This window comes from Pithys albifrons, chromosome 22, assembly GCF_047495875.1.
Source record: "Pithys albifrons albifrons isolate INPA30051 chromosome 22, PitAlb_v1, whole genome shotgun sequence".
Lineage (NCBI taxonomy): Eukaryota > Metazoa > Chordata > Aves > Passeriformes > Thamnophilidae > Pithys > Pithys albifrons.
The window spans coordinates 2,540,172-2,558,218 of record NC_092479.1 but is presented as its reverse complement, the minus strand read 5'-3'; the positions used below and the strand labels follow the sequence as shown (position 1 = coordinate 2,558,218).

Sequence of the window (18,047 nt, the reverse complement as noted above, 5' to 3'; positions counted from 1 at the left end):
ATTGTCCCCCGCGCGGCGCGGCCTCGCCGGCGCGTTCCACCGCCCGCCCGCGGGGGGCGCTTAAAGGGGCCGCGGCGCCTCCGGCCGGCCGTGTGTCCGGCCGTCTGTCCGGCCCGCCGGGCGCTGCCCCCTCCCCACCTCGGTCCTTCTGGCTGTCCCTCCGCCCACCCCTTGCTCCCCTGTCCAGTCATCTCCCTCTCCAGCCCTTGATCTCCCTCTATTTGTCCATCAGCCTTTTCGTCCCTCTGTCCTCCCGTCCCTCTGTCTGTCCATCCTTCCAGCCAACTCATAGTCCCCCGTCCAGCCCTCTCCCCATCCATGCCTTAATCCATCCATCCATCCATCCATCCATCCATCCATCCATCCATCCATCCATCCATCCATCCATCCATCCATCCATCCATCCATCCAGTTGTCTGTCTGTCCTATCCCTCTGTCCCTCCATCCATCCACCTCTCTGTCCATCCATCCCTCCCACTGTCCATCCTTCAATCCATTCCTCCCTCCCTCCCTCTGTTCATCCCTCCCTCCCTCCCTCCCTCCCTCCCTCCCTCCCTCCCTCCCTCCCTCCCTCCCTCCCTCCCTCCCTCCCTCCCTCCCTCCCTCCCTCCATCCATTGATTCACATGCCCCTTCCTCTCCTGTCCACCCATCTCCCCATCCAGCCTTTAATCCCTTCATCCATCCTTTTGTCCATCTATCTTTCCATCCTCAGTACCCCCATCCCTCAGTCCCTCTGTCCCTCTCTCCCTCCAACTGTTCATTGATCCATCCCTCCCTCTGACCCTCCCTCTGTCCCTCCATCTGTCCATCTCTCTGTCCATCCCTCTGTCCACACATCCCTTGGTCTACTCATGTCTGTGTCTGGCCCTTAATTCTTCCGTCCATCCCTCAGTCCTTCCATCTTTCCATCGCCCTGTACTCCGATCCCTCCACCTGTCCATCTGTCCATCCCTGCATCTCTCTGTCCCTTCATCCAGATGTCCATCCATCCCTCTCTCTATCCACAGGTCTCTTGCTCCCCCATCCACTCATTTCCCCATCCAGCCCCTAATCCCTCCCTCCATCCTTTTGTCCGTCAGTCCTTCCACCCCTCCCCCATACCCCATCCCCCCATCCCTCCACCCCTCTGCCCACCCCCCATCTCTCTGTTCCCACCACTGACTAGGGCCAGGTGACCCCACAGGTGACCTCAACCAACCTATTGCTGAGAAAACACCCCTTTCCCCCCAAATTTACCAATGTAGCCAAAAATCAGAGGGGAGTTTTGGGTGTCAGACATCTGCTGTGCCCTCCCGTGCCACCACAGTGCCTGGCCATGGGGGGACCAGTGAGAACCAGTGGGGACCAGTGGCAACACCAGCTGCTCCATAACAAGGTGTCCAACCCCCCAAGACCCCCGGGATCCTCAGGGATTCCTTCACTCCCCTCTTGAAGACCAGGGAGGCAGAGGAGAGACCTCCGAGGGGGGTGGGAGGATGGAGGGGGCAGTGGGGAGGGGGGACACAATTCCCACGGGGAAGTTGAGCCTCATGTTTGGGAAGCAGCATGACTGCCTGGCTGGGAGCCAACAGGAACAAACTCCTTGGCTCTCACCGCTGGATCACCCCCTTTCCTCCCCCCCAAACCCGGGTACCCCCCATCTCTCTTCCCCTCCTTCCAGGGAATAACCACCCGCTTTGTTCCTCTTCCCTCCAGGCCCCAAAACAGCTAAAAAAAAAAACAGCTAAAATAAAATAAACCCACACGGATTTGGTTTTTTTCCTGCTTGTTTTCCTGCATTAGGAATTCAGGTCATGTCTCCCCTCTGGGACCCTCTGGGGACTGAGGAACGGCTGGAATGATATCAAATGACTGTGGAAAGAGGGAAAAAAACTCCTTTTTTTACCCCAAATCCAGATTCAGGGATTGGAGGGGGGGCCCATCTCATGTAGTTAATGGATTATTTCATTGTATCCCAAGCATTTGGTTGAAATTTCCAGGAGTTTGGGGCCATGGGGAGCATCGTCACCCCGGAGCACATGGCGCTCAGCCCACAGTGCCGACACATCCCGGTGGATGGTTGAGCAACACCGGGAAACCACGGGGTGGTTTGGGCAAACAGGGAAATTAATCCCTGTTAATTAGCAAATTGGCTTTGTTACCTCCTGGTAAACCCTGTGTGAGCTGTGCCTTGATTCCTGATCTTTTTTTCAGGATACACAGCCCTTCCCTGCTGCGGTTCCAGAGGATTCCAGGATGTGGGTGATCCGGCAGAGCCGGCGGGCAGGGAAAGCCCATCCCGTGCCCACGTGTGCCGCGTGTGCCGGGAATGCTGGCGGGAAGGGAGGAGGCCCGAGGAGCCGCAGTGCTGGAATGTTCCCCCGGCCGCCGGAGCCGCCACAGGATGGGCACGCCGGGACGTGCCCGCCCAGCTCCTGGCGCGTGTGCCACAGCTCTTCCCTCCCTGGAATGTTGGGAGCATCCCACCTGCTCCCAGAGCTCTCCATCCCACTGGATTTCATCCTGACTTGATTTAAGGGCCCCCTTCCTACCGGGGATCCCGCGCCCCTCCATGGAGGAGGCAGGAAACATCTCATCTCATCTCCACAGTGCTTTGCAAACAGTAACTAATTAATCCTAATTAACTCGTTACCTAATTAGAGCCCAGGGCCCTCCCCTTTGCAGGGAAATTCTGGCACCTCCGGGGTTTTTTTTCCAGGATTTACCAAACACCCCAAAATCTCCACATCAGCTTCACACCGTTGGCATCAGCAGGGCCCTTGGTGGTTCCCATCGCTGCCAATCCGGGGGGGAAAAGCCCATTTTTGGGGACTGCTAATGCCAAGATTCCTGGAATGAGTGTTTTCACTCATCTGGATAACTGGCACTGGGAATGCTGGCATCCCCAATGCCCACCCATCCAGTAGGTGATTTCACCCATTATTTTATGGAAAATGAAGGATTTGAGAGGAAAGAAACAAGTGGGTGGGTGGGATGGAGGTGTTTCCCAAAGGATTCCCTGCCCACTGTGCCATTGGTCAGGACACAGGCTTTGGGAACACCAGAAAACTTCCAAGGGATCCCAGTGTTACCATGTGGGGAACATTTTTTCCCTCTGGGACATCCCAGTTTGCCATCCATAAAAATCTCCCTTTCTCCACCAAGTCAGCTGGAGGGGCCTCCCAGCGCGGTGCTGGATGGATCTGGTTTCCTGGTGCTGCTGGAATGGGAAGGATGTGCCACTCCATGCAGGTGTAGCAGCCTCGTGGCTCTGCCAAAACTCCACAGTGGTTATTCCAGTGGTGACTTCCCTCCACTCCCACCTTCTTTTCCTTTTAATTGTGGTTGGATCTATCCCGGGAGCAAACCCAGCCTTGGAATCGTATTTTTTCGGCAGGCGAGTGCTAATTTCCTTCATTTTCCAGCCCAGGATGGAGCCGGGCATGACTTTATTATTATTATTTTTTTTTCTCCCTGCATACCAACCACCTTCCCAGGAAAGGGGCCCCTTTTTCCCACACCCAAGATTGATCCACCTAAAGTAGGGGTGGAAAAAAAGCCCAGATCGTCACTTATCACAGCCGGTCCCAACAAGGAGAATCCCAGAAGATCTTCACCAAACCTTGATGGACCCCACAAGCTCAAGGGTGACCCACAGAGTCTCCTCCCAGTGCAGCTTTGGGGTTGGATAACTCCACTCCCACCCCCAAAAAATCAGGAAATGCCTAAATTGGTGCTGAGGTTTAAAACCACCAGTTTCATAATCACAAGGAAAATAAAATCATGTGGCAGAAGTGAAAGTCCCGATGGAAATAAACTCAGTGAGGGGGAACTTACACACCAGGGAAGCTCCAGAGGGATCCAGGCTCTCCCTGTCCTGTTTTGGGGTGACTCTGCTGTTGGGTGGCAACTGCTGGGTGTCAACAGACGAAAATCAGATAAAAAGGGAGTTTTAGAGCTGCTGGCTCATGTTCTCGACTGAGTCATGGATAATTAAAGGATCTGGGGACCTTCCCGGATGGGGAAGTGCCTGTGGCTGGGGGATCCCAGCTGGGGGCTGACGGAGTGGTGGGAATGCGGTGAGAGGATGGGGCCAGGCCCCAGAGGTCCCAGGGGTGATGGTCCCTCTGTCCCAGCTCCATCACCACAGCCAGGACCTGCCCCAGGGCCTCCTGACCTCCCCCACCCTGGGCAGCTGCAGATGGACTCCCGTTCCTTGGGGGAGGCCTCCTGGAAGCTCATCCTGCCTCATCCTATCTCATCCCATCTCCATCCCCACCCTAACCCCCATCCCATCCCATCCCATCCCATCCCATCCCATCCCATCCCATCCCATCCCATCCCATCCCCATTCCATCTTCATCCCGTCTTAACCCACAGCCATCCCGACTCCATCCCACCCTATTCTCATCCCACCCAACCTCATCCCCATCCCAACCTAACCCACCACAATCCCCATCCCATCCCACCCCCAGTCTATCCCCATCTCACCCTCATCCATGTCCCACACTACTCCATCCTGTCCCACCCAAATCCCATTTCCCGTCGGATCCCTATTCTATCCCACCCCATCCCATCCCATCCCATCCCTAATCCTTCCCCACTCCACACCTCTCTCAGAGGCACAGCTTCCATTCATGACATTCCTCTTCCCTCCACACCTCTTCATGATGGACCATTTTGGGAAAACACAAAAAAACCCCCCTAATTTTGTGGGGCTTTTTACAGTAATTTTTAAACTGGAAACTCGGGAGCTCCGTCACACCCTGGACCTGGGGGAAGGAGGGGAATGGGTGGGATTTCCCCCCTTTTCCTTCCCCTGTGGGCTGTGTCTGTGCATTTGGGGGGCTGCAAGACCCCAAGAGGGGCTGAGGGGGATTCTGGGATGGAGGGGAGACCCTGAGAAGCCCCCAGGAAATGGAGGGACCCTCAAGGGTGTGAGGAGACACTGGAGGACTATGAGGAGATCCTGGAGGACACAAAGGGGCTGGAGGGGGGTCAGAGGCCAGAGAGGGACTGAGGGGAACTGGGGGGCTGAGGAAAGTGGAGGGGTTGAGGGGATCTGGAGGGCTGAGGGGATCTGGGGGGCTGAGGAAAGTGGGGGGTTGAGGGGATCTGGGGGGCTGAGGGGATAAGTGGGGGGCTGAGGGGATCTGGGGGGCTGAGGGAAAATGGGGGGCTGAGAGGAGCTGATGGGGAGATCTGGGGGCACGAGGAGACCTGGAAGGGCTGAGAGGAGCCAAGAGGTTGAGATTTGGGTTGGCCCAGATTTGGGGGATTCTGAGGAGACTTTGAGGCACTGAGAGGAAATGGGGGTGCTGAGGAGATGTGGGGGGGCTGAGGACACTGAGGAGAGCTGGGGGAGGCTGAGAAGAATGGAAGGAGTTGAGGAGACCTGGTGGACACTGGTGGGACTGGGGTTTCCAAGGAGATTTGGGGGTCTGAGGAAAACCAGAGTGCTGAGAGAGCTCTGCGGAGATCTGGAGGGGGTGAGGAGATTTATGGTGGGATTGAGGGGGCTGAGAGGAGCCAGGGGGTGAGGAGAGATGGGAGGGCTGAGGGGATCCAAGAGGGCTGAGAAGATTTGGGGGATCTGGTGTGACTATGAGGAGCTTGAGGAGATTTGGGGAGGTGGGAACTGAGGAGACCTGGGGGTTCTGAGGGGATATGGGGGGGCCGAGGGGGCTGGAGGAGACTGAGGAGAATGGAAGGAGCTGAAGGGATCAGTGGGGGAGATTTTGGGGGGATCTGAGTGAAACTGGGGGTGTGAGGAGACCTGGGGGGCCTGAGATTTCAGGTACTGAGGAGATTTGGGGGCACTGAGGATACTGAGGGGAGCAGGGCCAGGCTGAGGAGACCCAGAGGGATCCGGGGGGTGAGGAGACCTGTGGGAGTTCAGGGAATGGGGGGCTGGGGAGGTTTGGGGGGCTGAGGAGTTTGGGGGAGCCCTGACAGGGCTGAGGGAATCAGAGTGCCGAAGTTTGGGGGGCTGGAGGGGTTTTGGGATCAGAGAAGGTTTGGGGGGTTGAGGGAACCAAGGGGCTGAGGAGGTTTCGAAGGTGGAGGAGGTTTGGAAGGTTGAGGAAGCCTTGAGGGGCTGCGGACACAGGGAAGCCCTGATGAGTCTGAGGGAATGAGAAACTGGGGGCTGAGGAGGTTCTGGGGGGGAGGGAAGGGGGGGAAGCTGAGGACACTGGGGAGCCCTGATGGGGCTGAGGAGGTTTGTGGGAGCTGAGGAGGTTTTTGGGGGGGATGAGGACACTGAGGAGCCCTGATGGGGCTGAGGAGGTTCTGGGGGGGATGAGGAGCTTTGGGGGGTGAGGAACCTGAGGAGGTTTCGTGGACTGATGAGGTTTTGGGGGGTTGTGGGCCCTGGGGGTCCTGCCGGGGCTGAGAGCCTGAGGGACTGCAGAGATTTGGGGGCTGAGGAAACTGAAGGACTGAGGAAATTCCAGAGGGGCTGAGGTGGTTTTGGGGAGCTGAGGGAATTCCAGAGGAGGTGAGGTGGTTTTGGGGAGCTGAGGAAATTCTGGAGGGTCTGAGATGGTTCTGGGGGCCGTGGGACTCGAGATGCTGAGGCGGTTCGGAGGGCTGAGGGACCCGAGGGCCCGGGGAGGTCATGGGGACTGAGGAGATTCTGGAGGTGGGGGATGTCAGAGGAGGTTTTCAGGGGGCTGAGGCCGTTTTGGGGGGTCTGAATGAACTGAGGGACTGAGGAGGATTGTGGAGCCTTGAGCGGGCTGAGGGAACTGAGGTGGTTCAGGCGCTGGGGAGGTTCTCTGACTGAGGCAGTTCGAGGGGCTGAGGAACCTAAGGAGGTTTGGGGGCCGAGAGATTCGGGCGCTGAGGGAACGGAGAGCCCGGGAAGGTTCGGGGGCAGAGGGAGCCGGGGGCCCGGGGTGGTTCGGGGGCAGAGGGAGCCGGGGGCCCGGGGTGGTTCGGGGGCACAGGCACCCCAGGCCCGGGGCGGTTCGGGGGCAGAGGGACCCCAGGCCCGGGGCGGTTCGGGGGCAAGGGTGGTTTGGGAGCCGGGGCGGTTCGGGGGCAGAGGGACCCCAAGCCCAGAGCAGGTTCGGGGGCACAGAAACCCCAAGCCCAGAGCAGGTCCGGACCCCTGCCCCGCTGCCCCCGGCCCGGGTCCCCTCCCAGCCGGCGCTGGGCGGGCGGTGTCGGCGGCGGGGCCGGGCGGGCCGGGGGCGGGCGCGGGCGGGGGGGCGGCGCGGGGCTCCATCTTCCTCCGTGCGGCGGAGCCGGCGGGACGGCGGGGCACCATGGCTGTCGGTATAGGAAGTGTCTCTTTTTTTTTACCTTCCCCCCCCTCGCTTTATTTTTTTTTATATCCCTCATCCCTCCCTTTCCCCCCCACCCCCTTCCCCTCTCCCAAACACCTCAGCCCCCCCTCCCCAAAGCCCCCTCACTCCGGGGGCGGGCTGGGGGGGTCCCTCCACACGCTGCCCCCCCCACCCCGCCCCGCGCTGCTTTTTATTCAATTTTCATCTAAACCAAATTTTTTTTTATTTTTCCCTCCTTTTTCGCCCCCTCGCCCCCGCTCCCCCTCCCCTCAGCCCTGCAGAACATGGCGTCCCCGTCCTAGCGTTTTAAAAATAAGCCGGGGCTGCCATTTTTGTTTGCCTTTTGTCTGCGAATTTTAATAAAAACGTCTGAGAATGTGGGAGAGGCGGCGGACGGAGGGGGGGGAGCCCCCGGCCGGGCCGCCCCCCTCCCGAACCCCCTCCATCCCATCCCCATCCCCATCCCCGGCCTTTTTGTCTGGCGATCCCCCCCGAAATCCCCTCCCAGGTTGAGGATTTCAACTTCACTTAACCAAACTTCGCCTTTTCCCCCCCTCTTTTTTTTCCTTTTCATTATTATCATCATTATTCCACCTTCCCCCCTCCCTCCCCGCTCCAAGCAGGAAGAAGAAGGAAAAGAGGGAGAAAAAGGGGGGGGGGGGGGCATCGAGGAAAATTCCCATTTTCCAGGATTTTCTCTTTTTCTCTCCCTCTGGATGGTCTAATGAAAAAGTTAATTGCAGCTGAACGTACCTATTTTTGTGGATGTTGCATGTTTTGGGGCGGGGGGGTTGCTTTTTTTAACGCATTCATGGCTTTTTCCTGACATTTTTTTGCTTACAGCGGGTGGCAGAAGCAGCGCAGGGGTTGAATATTCTCATTCCCATCACCATAACCACCCCTCTTATAATTTTCACCATTTTAATTCCTTTTCCCCTTCCTCTTTTCTGCCTTTCCCTCGCTTTTTTCCGCATTAACCGGTTTTGTCTAGAAAAGTGGTCTCGTCGCTGGCTGGAAGGTCTGAGGAGGGGGGGATGTTTTTTTTTCATGGCGTTTTTGGCAGGAATGCAGCAGCTCTAGCGAGGGACCCAAATTTCCGTGGCCGTGTCCCAGAGGTCTGTCTGTCCCTCTCCAACATATATTTAGCCATATACTATTTATACATCCATAATCTCCCGGCCACGTCGGGGGGCCTGAAGCGGGGCGGGGGGGGAGCTTAGACCCGGCGTGGCCACAACGATGGATTTGAACCCAGGAATGATGAATTTGATGCTTTTGATTTCTTTTTCTCCCTTCAAGGTTGGAGGATGCTCCTTGTTGGGTTATTTTTCCCCCCCAGCCCCGCGGTGCTTGGGATGGCAGCCGGGTTTTTTAACCTGGGGAGGATGGAACGGGAGAAAGCGGCTTCGAGCCCGAGGCCTTTTGAGATTATAAAGTGATATTTTAGCAGCGAGGTAAAAAAGTTTTTAAGTCCCTCCCGGCGTGCAATTTGCCGAGAGGCGGAGGGTCCAGGGCGAGGGGATGGATTTCACCCCCAATTTTTCCAGCCTGCTCCCCATCCCTCGGCTTTCCCAACAGCTCGGGGGTGAGCGGGGCTGTAAAAAAAACACCACTTTTTTATTTTTTTGTTATTTTTTTATTTTCCTTTTTTTTTTTGTTGTTTTCTCTCTATTTTCAGGCAAAACCCCACGTTCCCACGGGTCGGGTAGGTCGGAGCCGCTTCGCTTTTGTTCCTCCGCTGTGGGATCTCGCGCGCCGGGGGCTGGCGGGGGGTTCGGGGTGTGTGAAGTTGTCCTCCTCCTTGTCCCCCCGTAGAAAAACGCCCCACGTGCAGCACCCGGTCTCAGCTAGAGCTGGAGATGGACGCGGATAAGGGGAAGCAACGCCAGTACTCGCAGAGGTGGGCATTGATGGAGGGGAGCACAGGGGGAGAGGGAAAAAATCCCTGCTTTTGCTGTATTTACATCCTGGAATAGCGTACAACTTAAGGATGTGCATGCATGTGTGTGCTTGTAGAAATAATGTATATATGCATTCCAGAATCCAGGTATTATGAGTGGAGATATGTATTTATATATAAGCGGGGGTAGGGGATTTTGGGGGGTGTGAGGGGCTCCCTGCCCTCTGTGGGGAGGGCACCCCGCTCCTGGTGTAAGTGTGACCCCTTGATATTCCCCTTTTAAGAAACATACCTTTATATGCACAAAAAAAAAATTCTCCCTCATCCCCCCTCCCGCTTATGTTTTTTCCCTTAAAACTGGATTTTTCGGTCGGTGGGTGCGATGTCACAAGTGCATGTTGGATCCGGCGCGTCCGCTCCCCCCGTGGGGTGAGGCCCTGCCCGTGCCTCGGTTTCCCCGCGTGCTGTCACCCCTGGGTGACCCCCCGTTGCTGCTGGGGGGGCTGATTGCCCCCCAGGCTGGTTTGTGGGTGCTGCCTTTGCCTTGTAGGTGCCTGGCTGGTCTCCTTTCAGGGGGTGTTTGGGACCAGGGGGAGCAGGAACCCTCGCGCTGGGGAGTGGTGTGTTTTAGGGGGCGTGTGTGCCCCGTGTTTGGTGCGAGCGTCACCCCCGCGGGCTCCCTGCGGTCTGTCCCCTTGTCCCTGTGGTGGGTGACAGGGGCTGTCCACCCTGTGGATTCAGGGTCACGCTGCCTCAGCCCCCGTCTTTTGGGAGCCCCCCCGCTCACTGTCCCCGAGTTGGGGGCCCCGTGGTGGTCCCCAGCATGGCTTTGCCTGCCCTCCCGCTGACCGCCGGCTCTTTGCCCCTCACCCTGCCCCGCACACCCCTGTCCCACGCGGGGACCCCCGGGCCAGGCCGGGGGCTCCTTTTGGGTTGGTTTTGCTGGAAATGCAGAAGGAGAAGCCCCAGCTCAGGGCCCTTCGGGGGGCGGAAGCCGGGGGTTTAATTGGTTCCATCTTGGGTGAATTCTTGCGGCGCGCGGGCCGCCCCCTCCCCGAGCCGCGGAGGGCTCGGGGCTCTCCCGACGTTCCTGCTTCCCGGCCTTCTGCCCCCTGCGCTGCGGGTGAATCCCTCCCGGATGAGGACGGTCCGGGCGGGAAGGGATTGCGTTCCCCGAGGATGGGGCCGGATGCTGCTTCCCACCCTGGTTGCTTTGGGGTGGGGGTTTTGTGGGTGGGCACTCGCTTTCCTTCCTAAGACCCTCCTGCTCCAGGCAAACCCCAGGGATACCTGTTCTTGCTGGGGGCCGTGGCCTCGTGTTTTGGGGGAAAACTGAGGCATGGCACGGGGTAGACCTGGGGTCTCTGGCCTGGGGACTTGGCCAGGTCAGTGTCACCATCCCTGCTCTGGGATGTGGGTGTGGGGACACTCGGGGGACCTTCCCCTGCTTGGCTCTCGCCCACTGCGTTGTCTCGGGCCCGCCGCCGGCTTTCCTGCGCTTGCTCTTGGCACGGGGGTGGGAGCTCTGCCCGCTGCCCTCGCTGGGATACTTGGGGACACCACAGTCCACATCTCGCTCGCTCGAGGACACACTGAGCCTCCAAGTGCTGCTCCCGTCCCCCCAGAACCCTCCCCTCGCTCCCAGCCCCGCTGTTCTCTGGCTGTACCGGGTCGGTGGTCGCTCACCGGGCCCCGGGAGCTGCCCCTTTTCTCTCGGCGGTGCCGTGAAAAGAAATCTCTTGTTTCTTTTTATTTCAGCGAAGGCGAGACAGAGAGGGCTGCCAAGGTAGAGGCGTTCCCTAGAGAACTGTAGCTTGACTTAGCGGCAGTTGGGTAGGAAGTTGGAAGGCTCTAGTGAGCTCGTGCCCACCCGTGCCATCATCTACCTCCCATCAATCTGGAGCCTCAGCGACACGTCTCCCCAGGCAGCTGCGCCCACCTGGCTCCAGAGGCCACCCTGTGAGTACCAACCACCGCCGCCCCGGCGTCCCCGGCCCCGCCGGCGCCGGCCCCGCTGCCGCCGCCCCCGCTCCCCCCTCGCCGCCCCCAGCCCCGGTTTGCCGGCTGCTCCTGCTCTTCCCTCCCCGCGGCTGCGGAGGCGAGGAGGGTTCTGGTCTCTTTTTAGGGTGCTGCCGCTTCCCCCCTTGGCCCGGCACAGCGGGTACCGCGCCGTTCTGTGGGAATCCGGGGTTCAGCCCCTGCTCTTGGGGCTCTGCGCATCTTCCTGCTTGCTCTTCCCACTTCCCTCCCCTACTGCCGGGCCCACTTGGGTCCCCTCCGTGCTTTGGGCAGCCTCCTTGTCCCTGGGGATAACCTTCAGCATCCCCTCAGCTCCCCAGTCTAGTGCCTGCGGAAGATGTCGGGCTCTTCCCACCACAGGACCCCATGCCAGTGGAGGTGTTACCCATGGCAGGGCTTCCCCCTCCTGAGCCAAAATGTGGGGGGCACAGAGACCCCGGCACTCCCTGTGCCCCACAGAGACGTGCTGCAGCATTCCCCACCCTTCATAATTTCCATTTTAATGGATTTTCCTTTTTTTCTGCCTTTGCTGCATGTCAGCTTCCATTTTTCATAGTTAGCTGAGAATAGAGAAGAAGGGAGTTTTTATATATATGTATATATATATATATATATATATTATATTTTTCCATCTGCTTTCTCCCCCCTCCCACTCCCTCCCCAGCCCCAGAGAGGGCGATGCCGCTCCCGACCAAACACCGCAGGATTTATAACATGAAACCGGGACAGGAACAGCGATTTTGATAATTATTTTGGCAATGCCAACCATTTCTTCTCTCTTGTTCATCCAGCTCCGAGCACGGTGGTTTTACAAATAATTCCTCATTTCTTTAGTAAGCCCTGCTCAGGTGGGGGTAGGGAAACATGTGATATTTATGCTTTTCTCCCCAAAATACCCTTTGTGCCTCTCCAGCCCCTGTCCAGCTTTGCACGAGGGAACCTGGGATGGGCAGGGGCCTGTGCCGTGTCCCGGGGGTGGTTTGGGGGCTGTGCCAGTGCTGTGGGTCTGTCTGGGTGCTGGCGTTCGCTCCGGTGGAGCCCGGCGCGCTGTCAGGACAGGGAGCGGGACAGATGGACAGATGAGAAGGACAGAGGTCGCAGGGCACCTGCTGGGATGGGGGAGCAGCTCCAAAAAACCCTTTTCTAATCATAGCTCTGGTTTCCTGTTTTCCCACGACCACGCCGGGGCGGGGGGTCGGTGCCGGGTGCTTGGCCGTGCCGAGGGGGCTCAGAGTCCTCCTGCCTGTGCTCCTCCTGATCCCTGCCTGTCTCCATCACAAGGGGTTCCCTGCATCCAGCTCTGCTTTTGGCCCTGCTTCCTGGTGTCCAGCCCCTTGTGCCAGCACTGGAGTCCCTCATCCCGTGCTCATCATCCAGAGGGATCTTATGTATATACATATGTGTATATATGTGTGTATGCGTAGCCAGCGGGTAAATGCGCAGTGTGGGCGGCCTGTGGGTATGTACATAATTACCCAGACACCTGGCAGTGGCTGTGTCCTGAATGGGAAGCTGCATTTCATATCCCCAGTGAATTCCCGTTCCATGGCACCGAGCGGGACTCTGGCTCTGCCTGCGCTGCCGGGATCTGGTGCTGCTTTCACTTGGAAAACCCAACATTTGGTGCATGGGCAGCAGGGAGGTGACCTGGCGTGGGTCAGGGGTGGGAAGGGCAATTCCCAAAGCCGGTGTCCTGGTGGTGTTGGGGTCTGTCATTGGAAATGGCACCCTTTCCTTGACGCCCAAAAATGTGCCTCACCCTGTGCCGTCCTGCTCTGTAGTGTGAGGGCTGGGTTGTTCCCTCCTCCCTGCCTCTGTTCCCCCCCAAAAAGCTGGGGTTCATCCCACTGCTCCTTCAGGCTGGGATGCCCGTCAGGATGGTGAAGGACCCCATTTCTCTGGTGCTGTCCACCTGCCTGTGAGAGCTCAGGGTCTGATGGAAACAGGGCAGCGAGGGAGTGCAATGAGGAGGAGGAAGAGGAAAAGGAGGAGGAGGAGGGCTCATCACCCCCAGATCCCTCTGCCTTCAAATCCTGCCACCCTCCAGGCTTTTGGGGACACACACTGCTGGAGGTGCTGCTCCAGTTCCTCCTGGGATCCCAGCCGTGGCCTGGTTTATTTTGGAGTGGGAGCTCCTGGGGGACCCTCCCAGACATCCCTCACTCACTTTCCCCTTATGCCCCCGAGACGGGATTTGCTGGTGTGGCGATGCCTGGTCATGCTGGGCCATTCCGCCGGGATCCCCTCGCAGTCCCCTTCCAGCTGTTTCCCATTATCCAAAGATGGATTTAGAATTAATTTCCCTAACGCCTTTAAGCGTCTCCATAAATCTCCTGGCCCTGCTGCCGCTGGGTGTTCCTGCCCAGCCACTCTGGGGGTCGCAGGCGCTTCACTCGGTTTTGGGGGGATTTCTGGGGGGGTCCAGCTGGCATTGGCTTTGGGTTCCATGTACCCCCGCCGACTCCACCTCTGCCACAGCAATGTCCTGCCCAGCTCTAATCCCTCCTGGATGGGAGGGATGCCTTCAGAGCTTGGGAGATTTGGAGGTTTTCCCCAAATTTTAGCCTCGCCCCGTTCCCAGATTGCATCCTGGTGTGCTCACTGGCATTTTAGGGTCTTGGGAGGCAGGTGGGTGTGTGGGGTCCCCCTGATCCTGCAGGAATTTCCAGCTGGGAAGATGCCTGGGGGGTTCCCCAGCCCTGCCTGTGTCCTGCCTGCTCCCTTGCTCAGGGCCTGAGTCTTGCTTCTCGGGGGGATGATGGTTGGTTTTGGGGGTTGGAGCCCCCCAGGGAAGTGGGAGGGAAGGGGGTCTGTGCAGGGGCTGGTGACCCCCCATAACCGCCCCCTCTCTCCCCAGGATGGCGGAGCCTCGCTTCAACAACCCCTACTTCTGGCCGCCCCCCCCCACCATGCCCAGCCAGGTAGGACCCCCACACTGGGATTTAGGGTAGGAGGGAGGATGGATGGACACGGGGGACACCCAGGGGGAGGCTGAGTGAGGGTCCTGGGGGTCCCAGTTCCTCTGCCTTCACCCACCTCTGTTCCTTCTCCCCCCTCAGCTGGACAACCTGGTCCTGATCAACAAGATCAAGGAGCAGTTGATGGCGGAGAAGATCCGCCCCCCACACCTGCCCCCCACCTCCGTGGCCTCCCAGCAGCCCCTCCTGGTGCCCCCCTCGCCTGCTGAGAGCAGCCAGTCCATCATGTCCCTGCCCAAGCTGCAGCAGGTGCCGGGGCTGCACCCCCAGGCTGTGCCCCAGCCTGACGTGGCCCTGCATGCCCGGCCAGCCACCAGCACCGTCACAGGTACCCTGGGGGCGCAGCGGGACCCCTGCTCTGCCCGGGCACAGGGGGAGGTGGTTCCCCCCAGCATCCCCACCTGTCCTGTCCTTGCCCGCCAGGGTTGGGGCTGGCGTCCCGCACACCCGCCGTCAGCACCTCGGAGTCCAGCCCAGGAACGGGGACCACCACCCCCTCGACCCCCACCTCCACCAGCCAGAGCCGCCTCATCGCCTCCTCGCCCACCCTAATCTCAGGAATCACCAGCCCCCCCCTCCTCGACTCCATCAAGACAATCCAGGGCCACGGCTTGCTGGGAGCGCCCAAGGCCGAGCGGGGCCGGAAGAAGATCAAGGCGGAAAATCCCTCGGGCCCACCGGTCCTGGTGGTGCCCTACCCCATCCTGGCCTCGGGGGAGACGGCCAAAGAGGGCAAGACGTACAGGTAGGCACCCCCCTGCCCACTGTGGGGGCTGGGGCGCTGGGGGGTGACCCTGCCCCAGCCCGGTCCCTGCGGGGTTCTCCCCCACACCCTCCAGGTGTAAGGTCTGCCCCTTGACGTTCTTCACCAAGTCGGAGATGCAGATCCACTCCAAGTCGCACACGGAGGCCAAGCCCCACAAGTGCCCCCACTGCTCCAAGTCCTTCGCCAACGCCTCCTACCTGGCCCAGCACCTGCGGATCCACCTGGGAGTCAAACCCTACCACTGCTCCTACTGCGAGAAGTCCTTCCGCCAGCTGTCCCACCTCCAGCAGCACACCCGGTGAGGGCCTGCGGGGATGGGAGGGACCTTTGGCCATGGAGGGGCCAGGCCTGCACCCACCAGCTCTCCTGCTGTGCCTGTTGGCCCTGCTGTGCCTGTTAGCCCCACCACTGCCTTCATCCCTGCCATACTCATCATCACCACCACCATTGTCCCCAACACACTCATCATCTCCAGCAACTTCATCTTCCCCACCACACTCATCACCCCTATTGTGCTCATCCATTCCCCTTACACTGACTGTCCCCATTGCCTTCATCATCCCCAGCACCTTCTTCAGTCCCCACCATACTCATCGTCTCCACCAAACTCATCATCTCCAGCACCTTCGTGGTTTCTACCACACTGTGTCCCCTCCACACTCATCATCCTCATCCATTCCCCTCACACTGACTGTCCCCATTGCCTTTGTCATTCCCACCACACTCATCATCTTCAGTACTTCCATGGTCCCCATTGTTGTCTCCACCCCCTTCATCATCCCCACCAGGCCAGTCTGACCCCACCACCTTCATAGTCTCCAGTATCTTTGTTGTCCCCACTACTTTCTTCCCACCACACCCATCATTCTCTCCAGCACTGTTGTCGTCCCTGCCACACTCCACCACCTTCACCCTGCTCAGTGTTCCCACCACCTCCTTCATCCCCCCCCCACTCCTCATCCCTATCACTGTCCTCGCTGCCTTCATCATCCTCACCACCTTCATCCTCCCCACACCAGTCCATCCCCACTGCCTTCATCCTCACAACACTGAATATCCTCTCTGCCTTCCTCATCCCCACAACACTCATGATCCTCACTGTGCTCATCATCCTCACTCCCTTCATCATCCCAACCACTTGCACTGTCCCCAGCACCTCCATCCTCTCCCAGCCCCACAGATCTCCCATCCTTCCCCCCGTCACATCCTGGAGCACGGATGTCATTGTGCCCACCGTGCCCCCCGCCCTGCTGTGACCCCGTGAGGGGCACAGCACTGCCCGGTGGTGGCAGGGTGGTGACAGTGACCCCCCCTGTGTGTGTGTCCCCAGAATCCACACCGGTGACAGACCCTACAAGTGCCCCCACCCCGGCTGTGAGAAGGCCTTCACCCAGCTCTCCAACCTCCAGGTCAGTGCGGGGTCCTGGGGCAGGGTGGCCTGGCGTGGGGGTCCCCACAGCCTCCCTGACCTCCCCGTGTGCCCCCAGTCCCACCAGCGCCAGCACAACAAGGACAAGCCCTACAAGTGCCCCAACTGCTACCGGGCGTACACGGACTCGGCCTCGCTGCAGATCCACCTGTCGGCTCACGCCATCAAGCACGCCAAGGCCTATTGCTGCAGCATGTGTGGCCGTGCCTACACCTCGGTGAGCCTGGGGGGCCCCCCCGACCCCGCCCGGGCCCCCCAGCCCCCGCTCACCCCTCTGCCCCCCCCAGGAGACCTACCTGATGAAGCACATGTCCAAACACACGGTGGTGGAGCACCTGGTCAGCCAGCACTCGCCGCAGCGCACGGAGTCTCCCGGCATTCCCGTACGGATCTCCCTCATCTAAGTGGGGAGGGGGGCAGGACGCAGGACCCCCCCAGCGCGAGGAGGAGGACGAGGAGGAGGAGGAGGAGGAGGAGGAGGAGGAGGACGGGCCCCCCCAGCGCCGCGGGCCGTGCCCGGGCCGTGCTCCCGCCCGGCTCCCGCAGGTTTGGTGACACCCAAAGACGGTTTCAGAGCACTTTGAATCTCTGCGGTTTGGTTTTATTTGGGGGGGGGCAGAGGGGGTGGGGGTGAGCCCTCAACCCCCCACCAGGCCCGCCCCCCGTTTTGGATACAAATATATATATATATTTATTGGCCAAGAACTTGGTGCTGCTAAAAAACAGATACCCCAAAAACGAACCACGGATGGAGCAAACCACAGCTGGGGGCGGGGGGTGTCCCGCCCACCCCCCACGGACTCTGGGCCCGAGCGCCTCCATGTGGGGTTGTTGTTCATGAACCATTGGGGGGGTTTTTGTGTTCTTTTGGGGTCCCTTCCGAGGGCAAAGCCGCGGGCAGAGCTGCGTCCCCCCGGGCCGGACCCCCGTTCCCGGCCCCACTGTGAGTGGGGGTCCCACCGCTTTGCCTTGTGCCTGCCTGTACATACCCCTGTGTAGAGCCGGGGGGTCCCCCCACTCATCATATTCTGTACTTCTTGGTTCATTTTGGATATTAACTGTGTTATTTTTTATACACTTTTTAAGCCTTAACTCAGCGTTTCTTTGGGGGTTTTTGTTGGTTTTTTTTTCCCCCGGGTGTTTTATTTTACCTTTTATTAATTTTTAACCTGTTATTTTTTATCCCCTCATTATTTCCCCCCCCGTTATTTTTTAGCCCCCCTTATTTCCCCCCTCGATGTTGTACGATCTCAATATTGTAACCTTTTTTGTCAGCATGTTAATACTGTGTAAATATGCCTCTTATACACTTAACCCCCCTTTTTTCTCTCCCCTCCCCCCAACATTTTGGGGCTTTTTTATTTTCCTCGCTGCCCAGCCAGGCCAGGCCTCCCTAGATCTAGTTGATACCTTAATAAAAAAGGGGAAAAAAGGAAAAAAAAATGAGAAAAGAGGAGAAAATGGACAAAAACAGTTGCCCCCCCATTCTTGCCCCCAATCCCCCCCCCCCAGTCCTGCATTGTGGTTCCTGGAGAAGCTGAGGGGGGGCCACGGCCTCATGGTGTGGAAAAGGAGTGAAACCCCCCCAGCCCCTTTCCAAAAAAAGAGAATAAAAAGAGAAGAAAAAAAGAACAAAACAGGAATTAATGAAACGAGGTTTGTGTTTGGGGGGTGGGGGGGGC

At 58.9% G+C, this 18,047-nt stretch overlaps 1 protein-coding gene across 6 annotated transcripts; it reads left to right on the top strand.

Annotated features, from left to right (window-relative positions):
* Positions 1-7,202: 7,202 nt before the first annotated feature.
* On the top strand, positions 7,203-18,035 carry ZNF362 (zinc finger protein 362). Of its 6 annotated transcripts, XM_071575881.1 has the most exons (10): positions 7,231-7,262; positions 8,952-8,978; positions 9,089-9,173; positions 14,050-14,113; positions 14,252-14,498; positions 14,594-14,915; positions 15,010-15,234; positions 16,267-16,345; positions 16,424-16,582; positions 16,653-18,035. In XM_071575881.1, the coding sequence occupies exons 1-10, from the start codon at positions 7,253-7,255 to the stop codon at positions 16,767-16,769; spliced, it is 1,335 nt and encodes a 444-aa protein (XP_071431982.1). In that variant the 5' UTR covers positions 7,231-7,252; the 3' UTR covers positions 16,770-18,035. The 6 variants fall into 6 exon arrangements, with proteins under 6 accessions (XP_071431983.1, XP_071431982.1, XP_071431984.1 ...); XM_071575882.1 differs by lacking the exon at positions 8,952-8,978 and having other exon boundaries at positions 7,203-7,262; positions 16,653-18,034; XM_071575883.1 differs by having other exon boundaries at positions 7,244-7,258; positions 8,952-9,173; positions 16,653-18,034.
* The last annotated feature ends 12 nt before the right edge of the window (positions 18,036-18,047 follow it).

Coding starts and splice junctions, on each gene's coding strand:
- ZNF362 (XM_071575879.1), top strand. CDS start 8,795: ATGGATTTCACCCCCAATTTTTCCAGCCTGCTCCCCATCCCTCGGCTT. Junction 8,979..9,088: donor CCCACGTTCCCACGGGTCGG/GTAGGTCGGAGC, acceptor GTCCCCCCGTAG/AAAAACGCCCCACGTGCAGC. Junction 14,916..15,043: donor AAAGAGGGCAAGACGTACAG/GTAGGCACCCCC, acceptor TTCTTCACCAAG/TCGGAGATGCAGATCCACTC.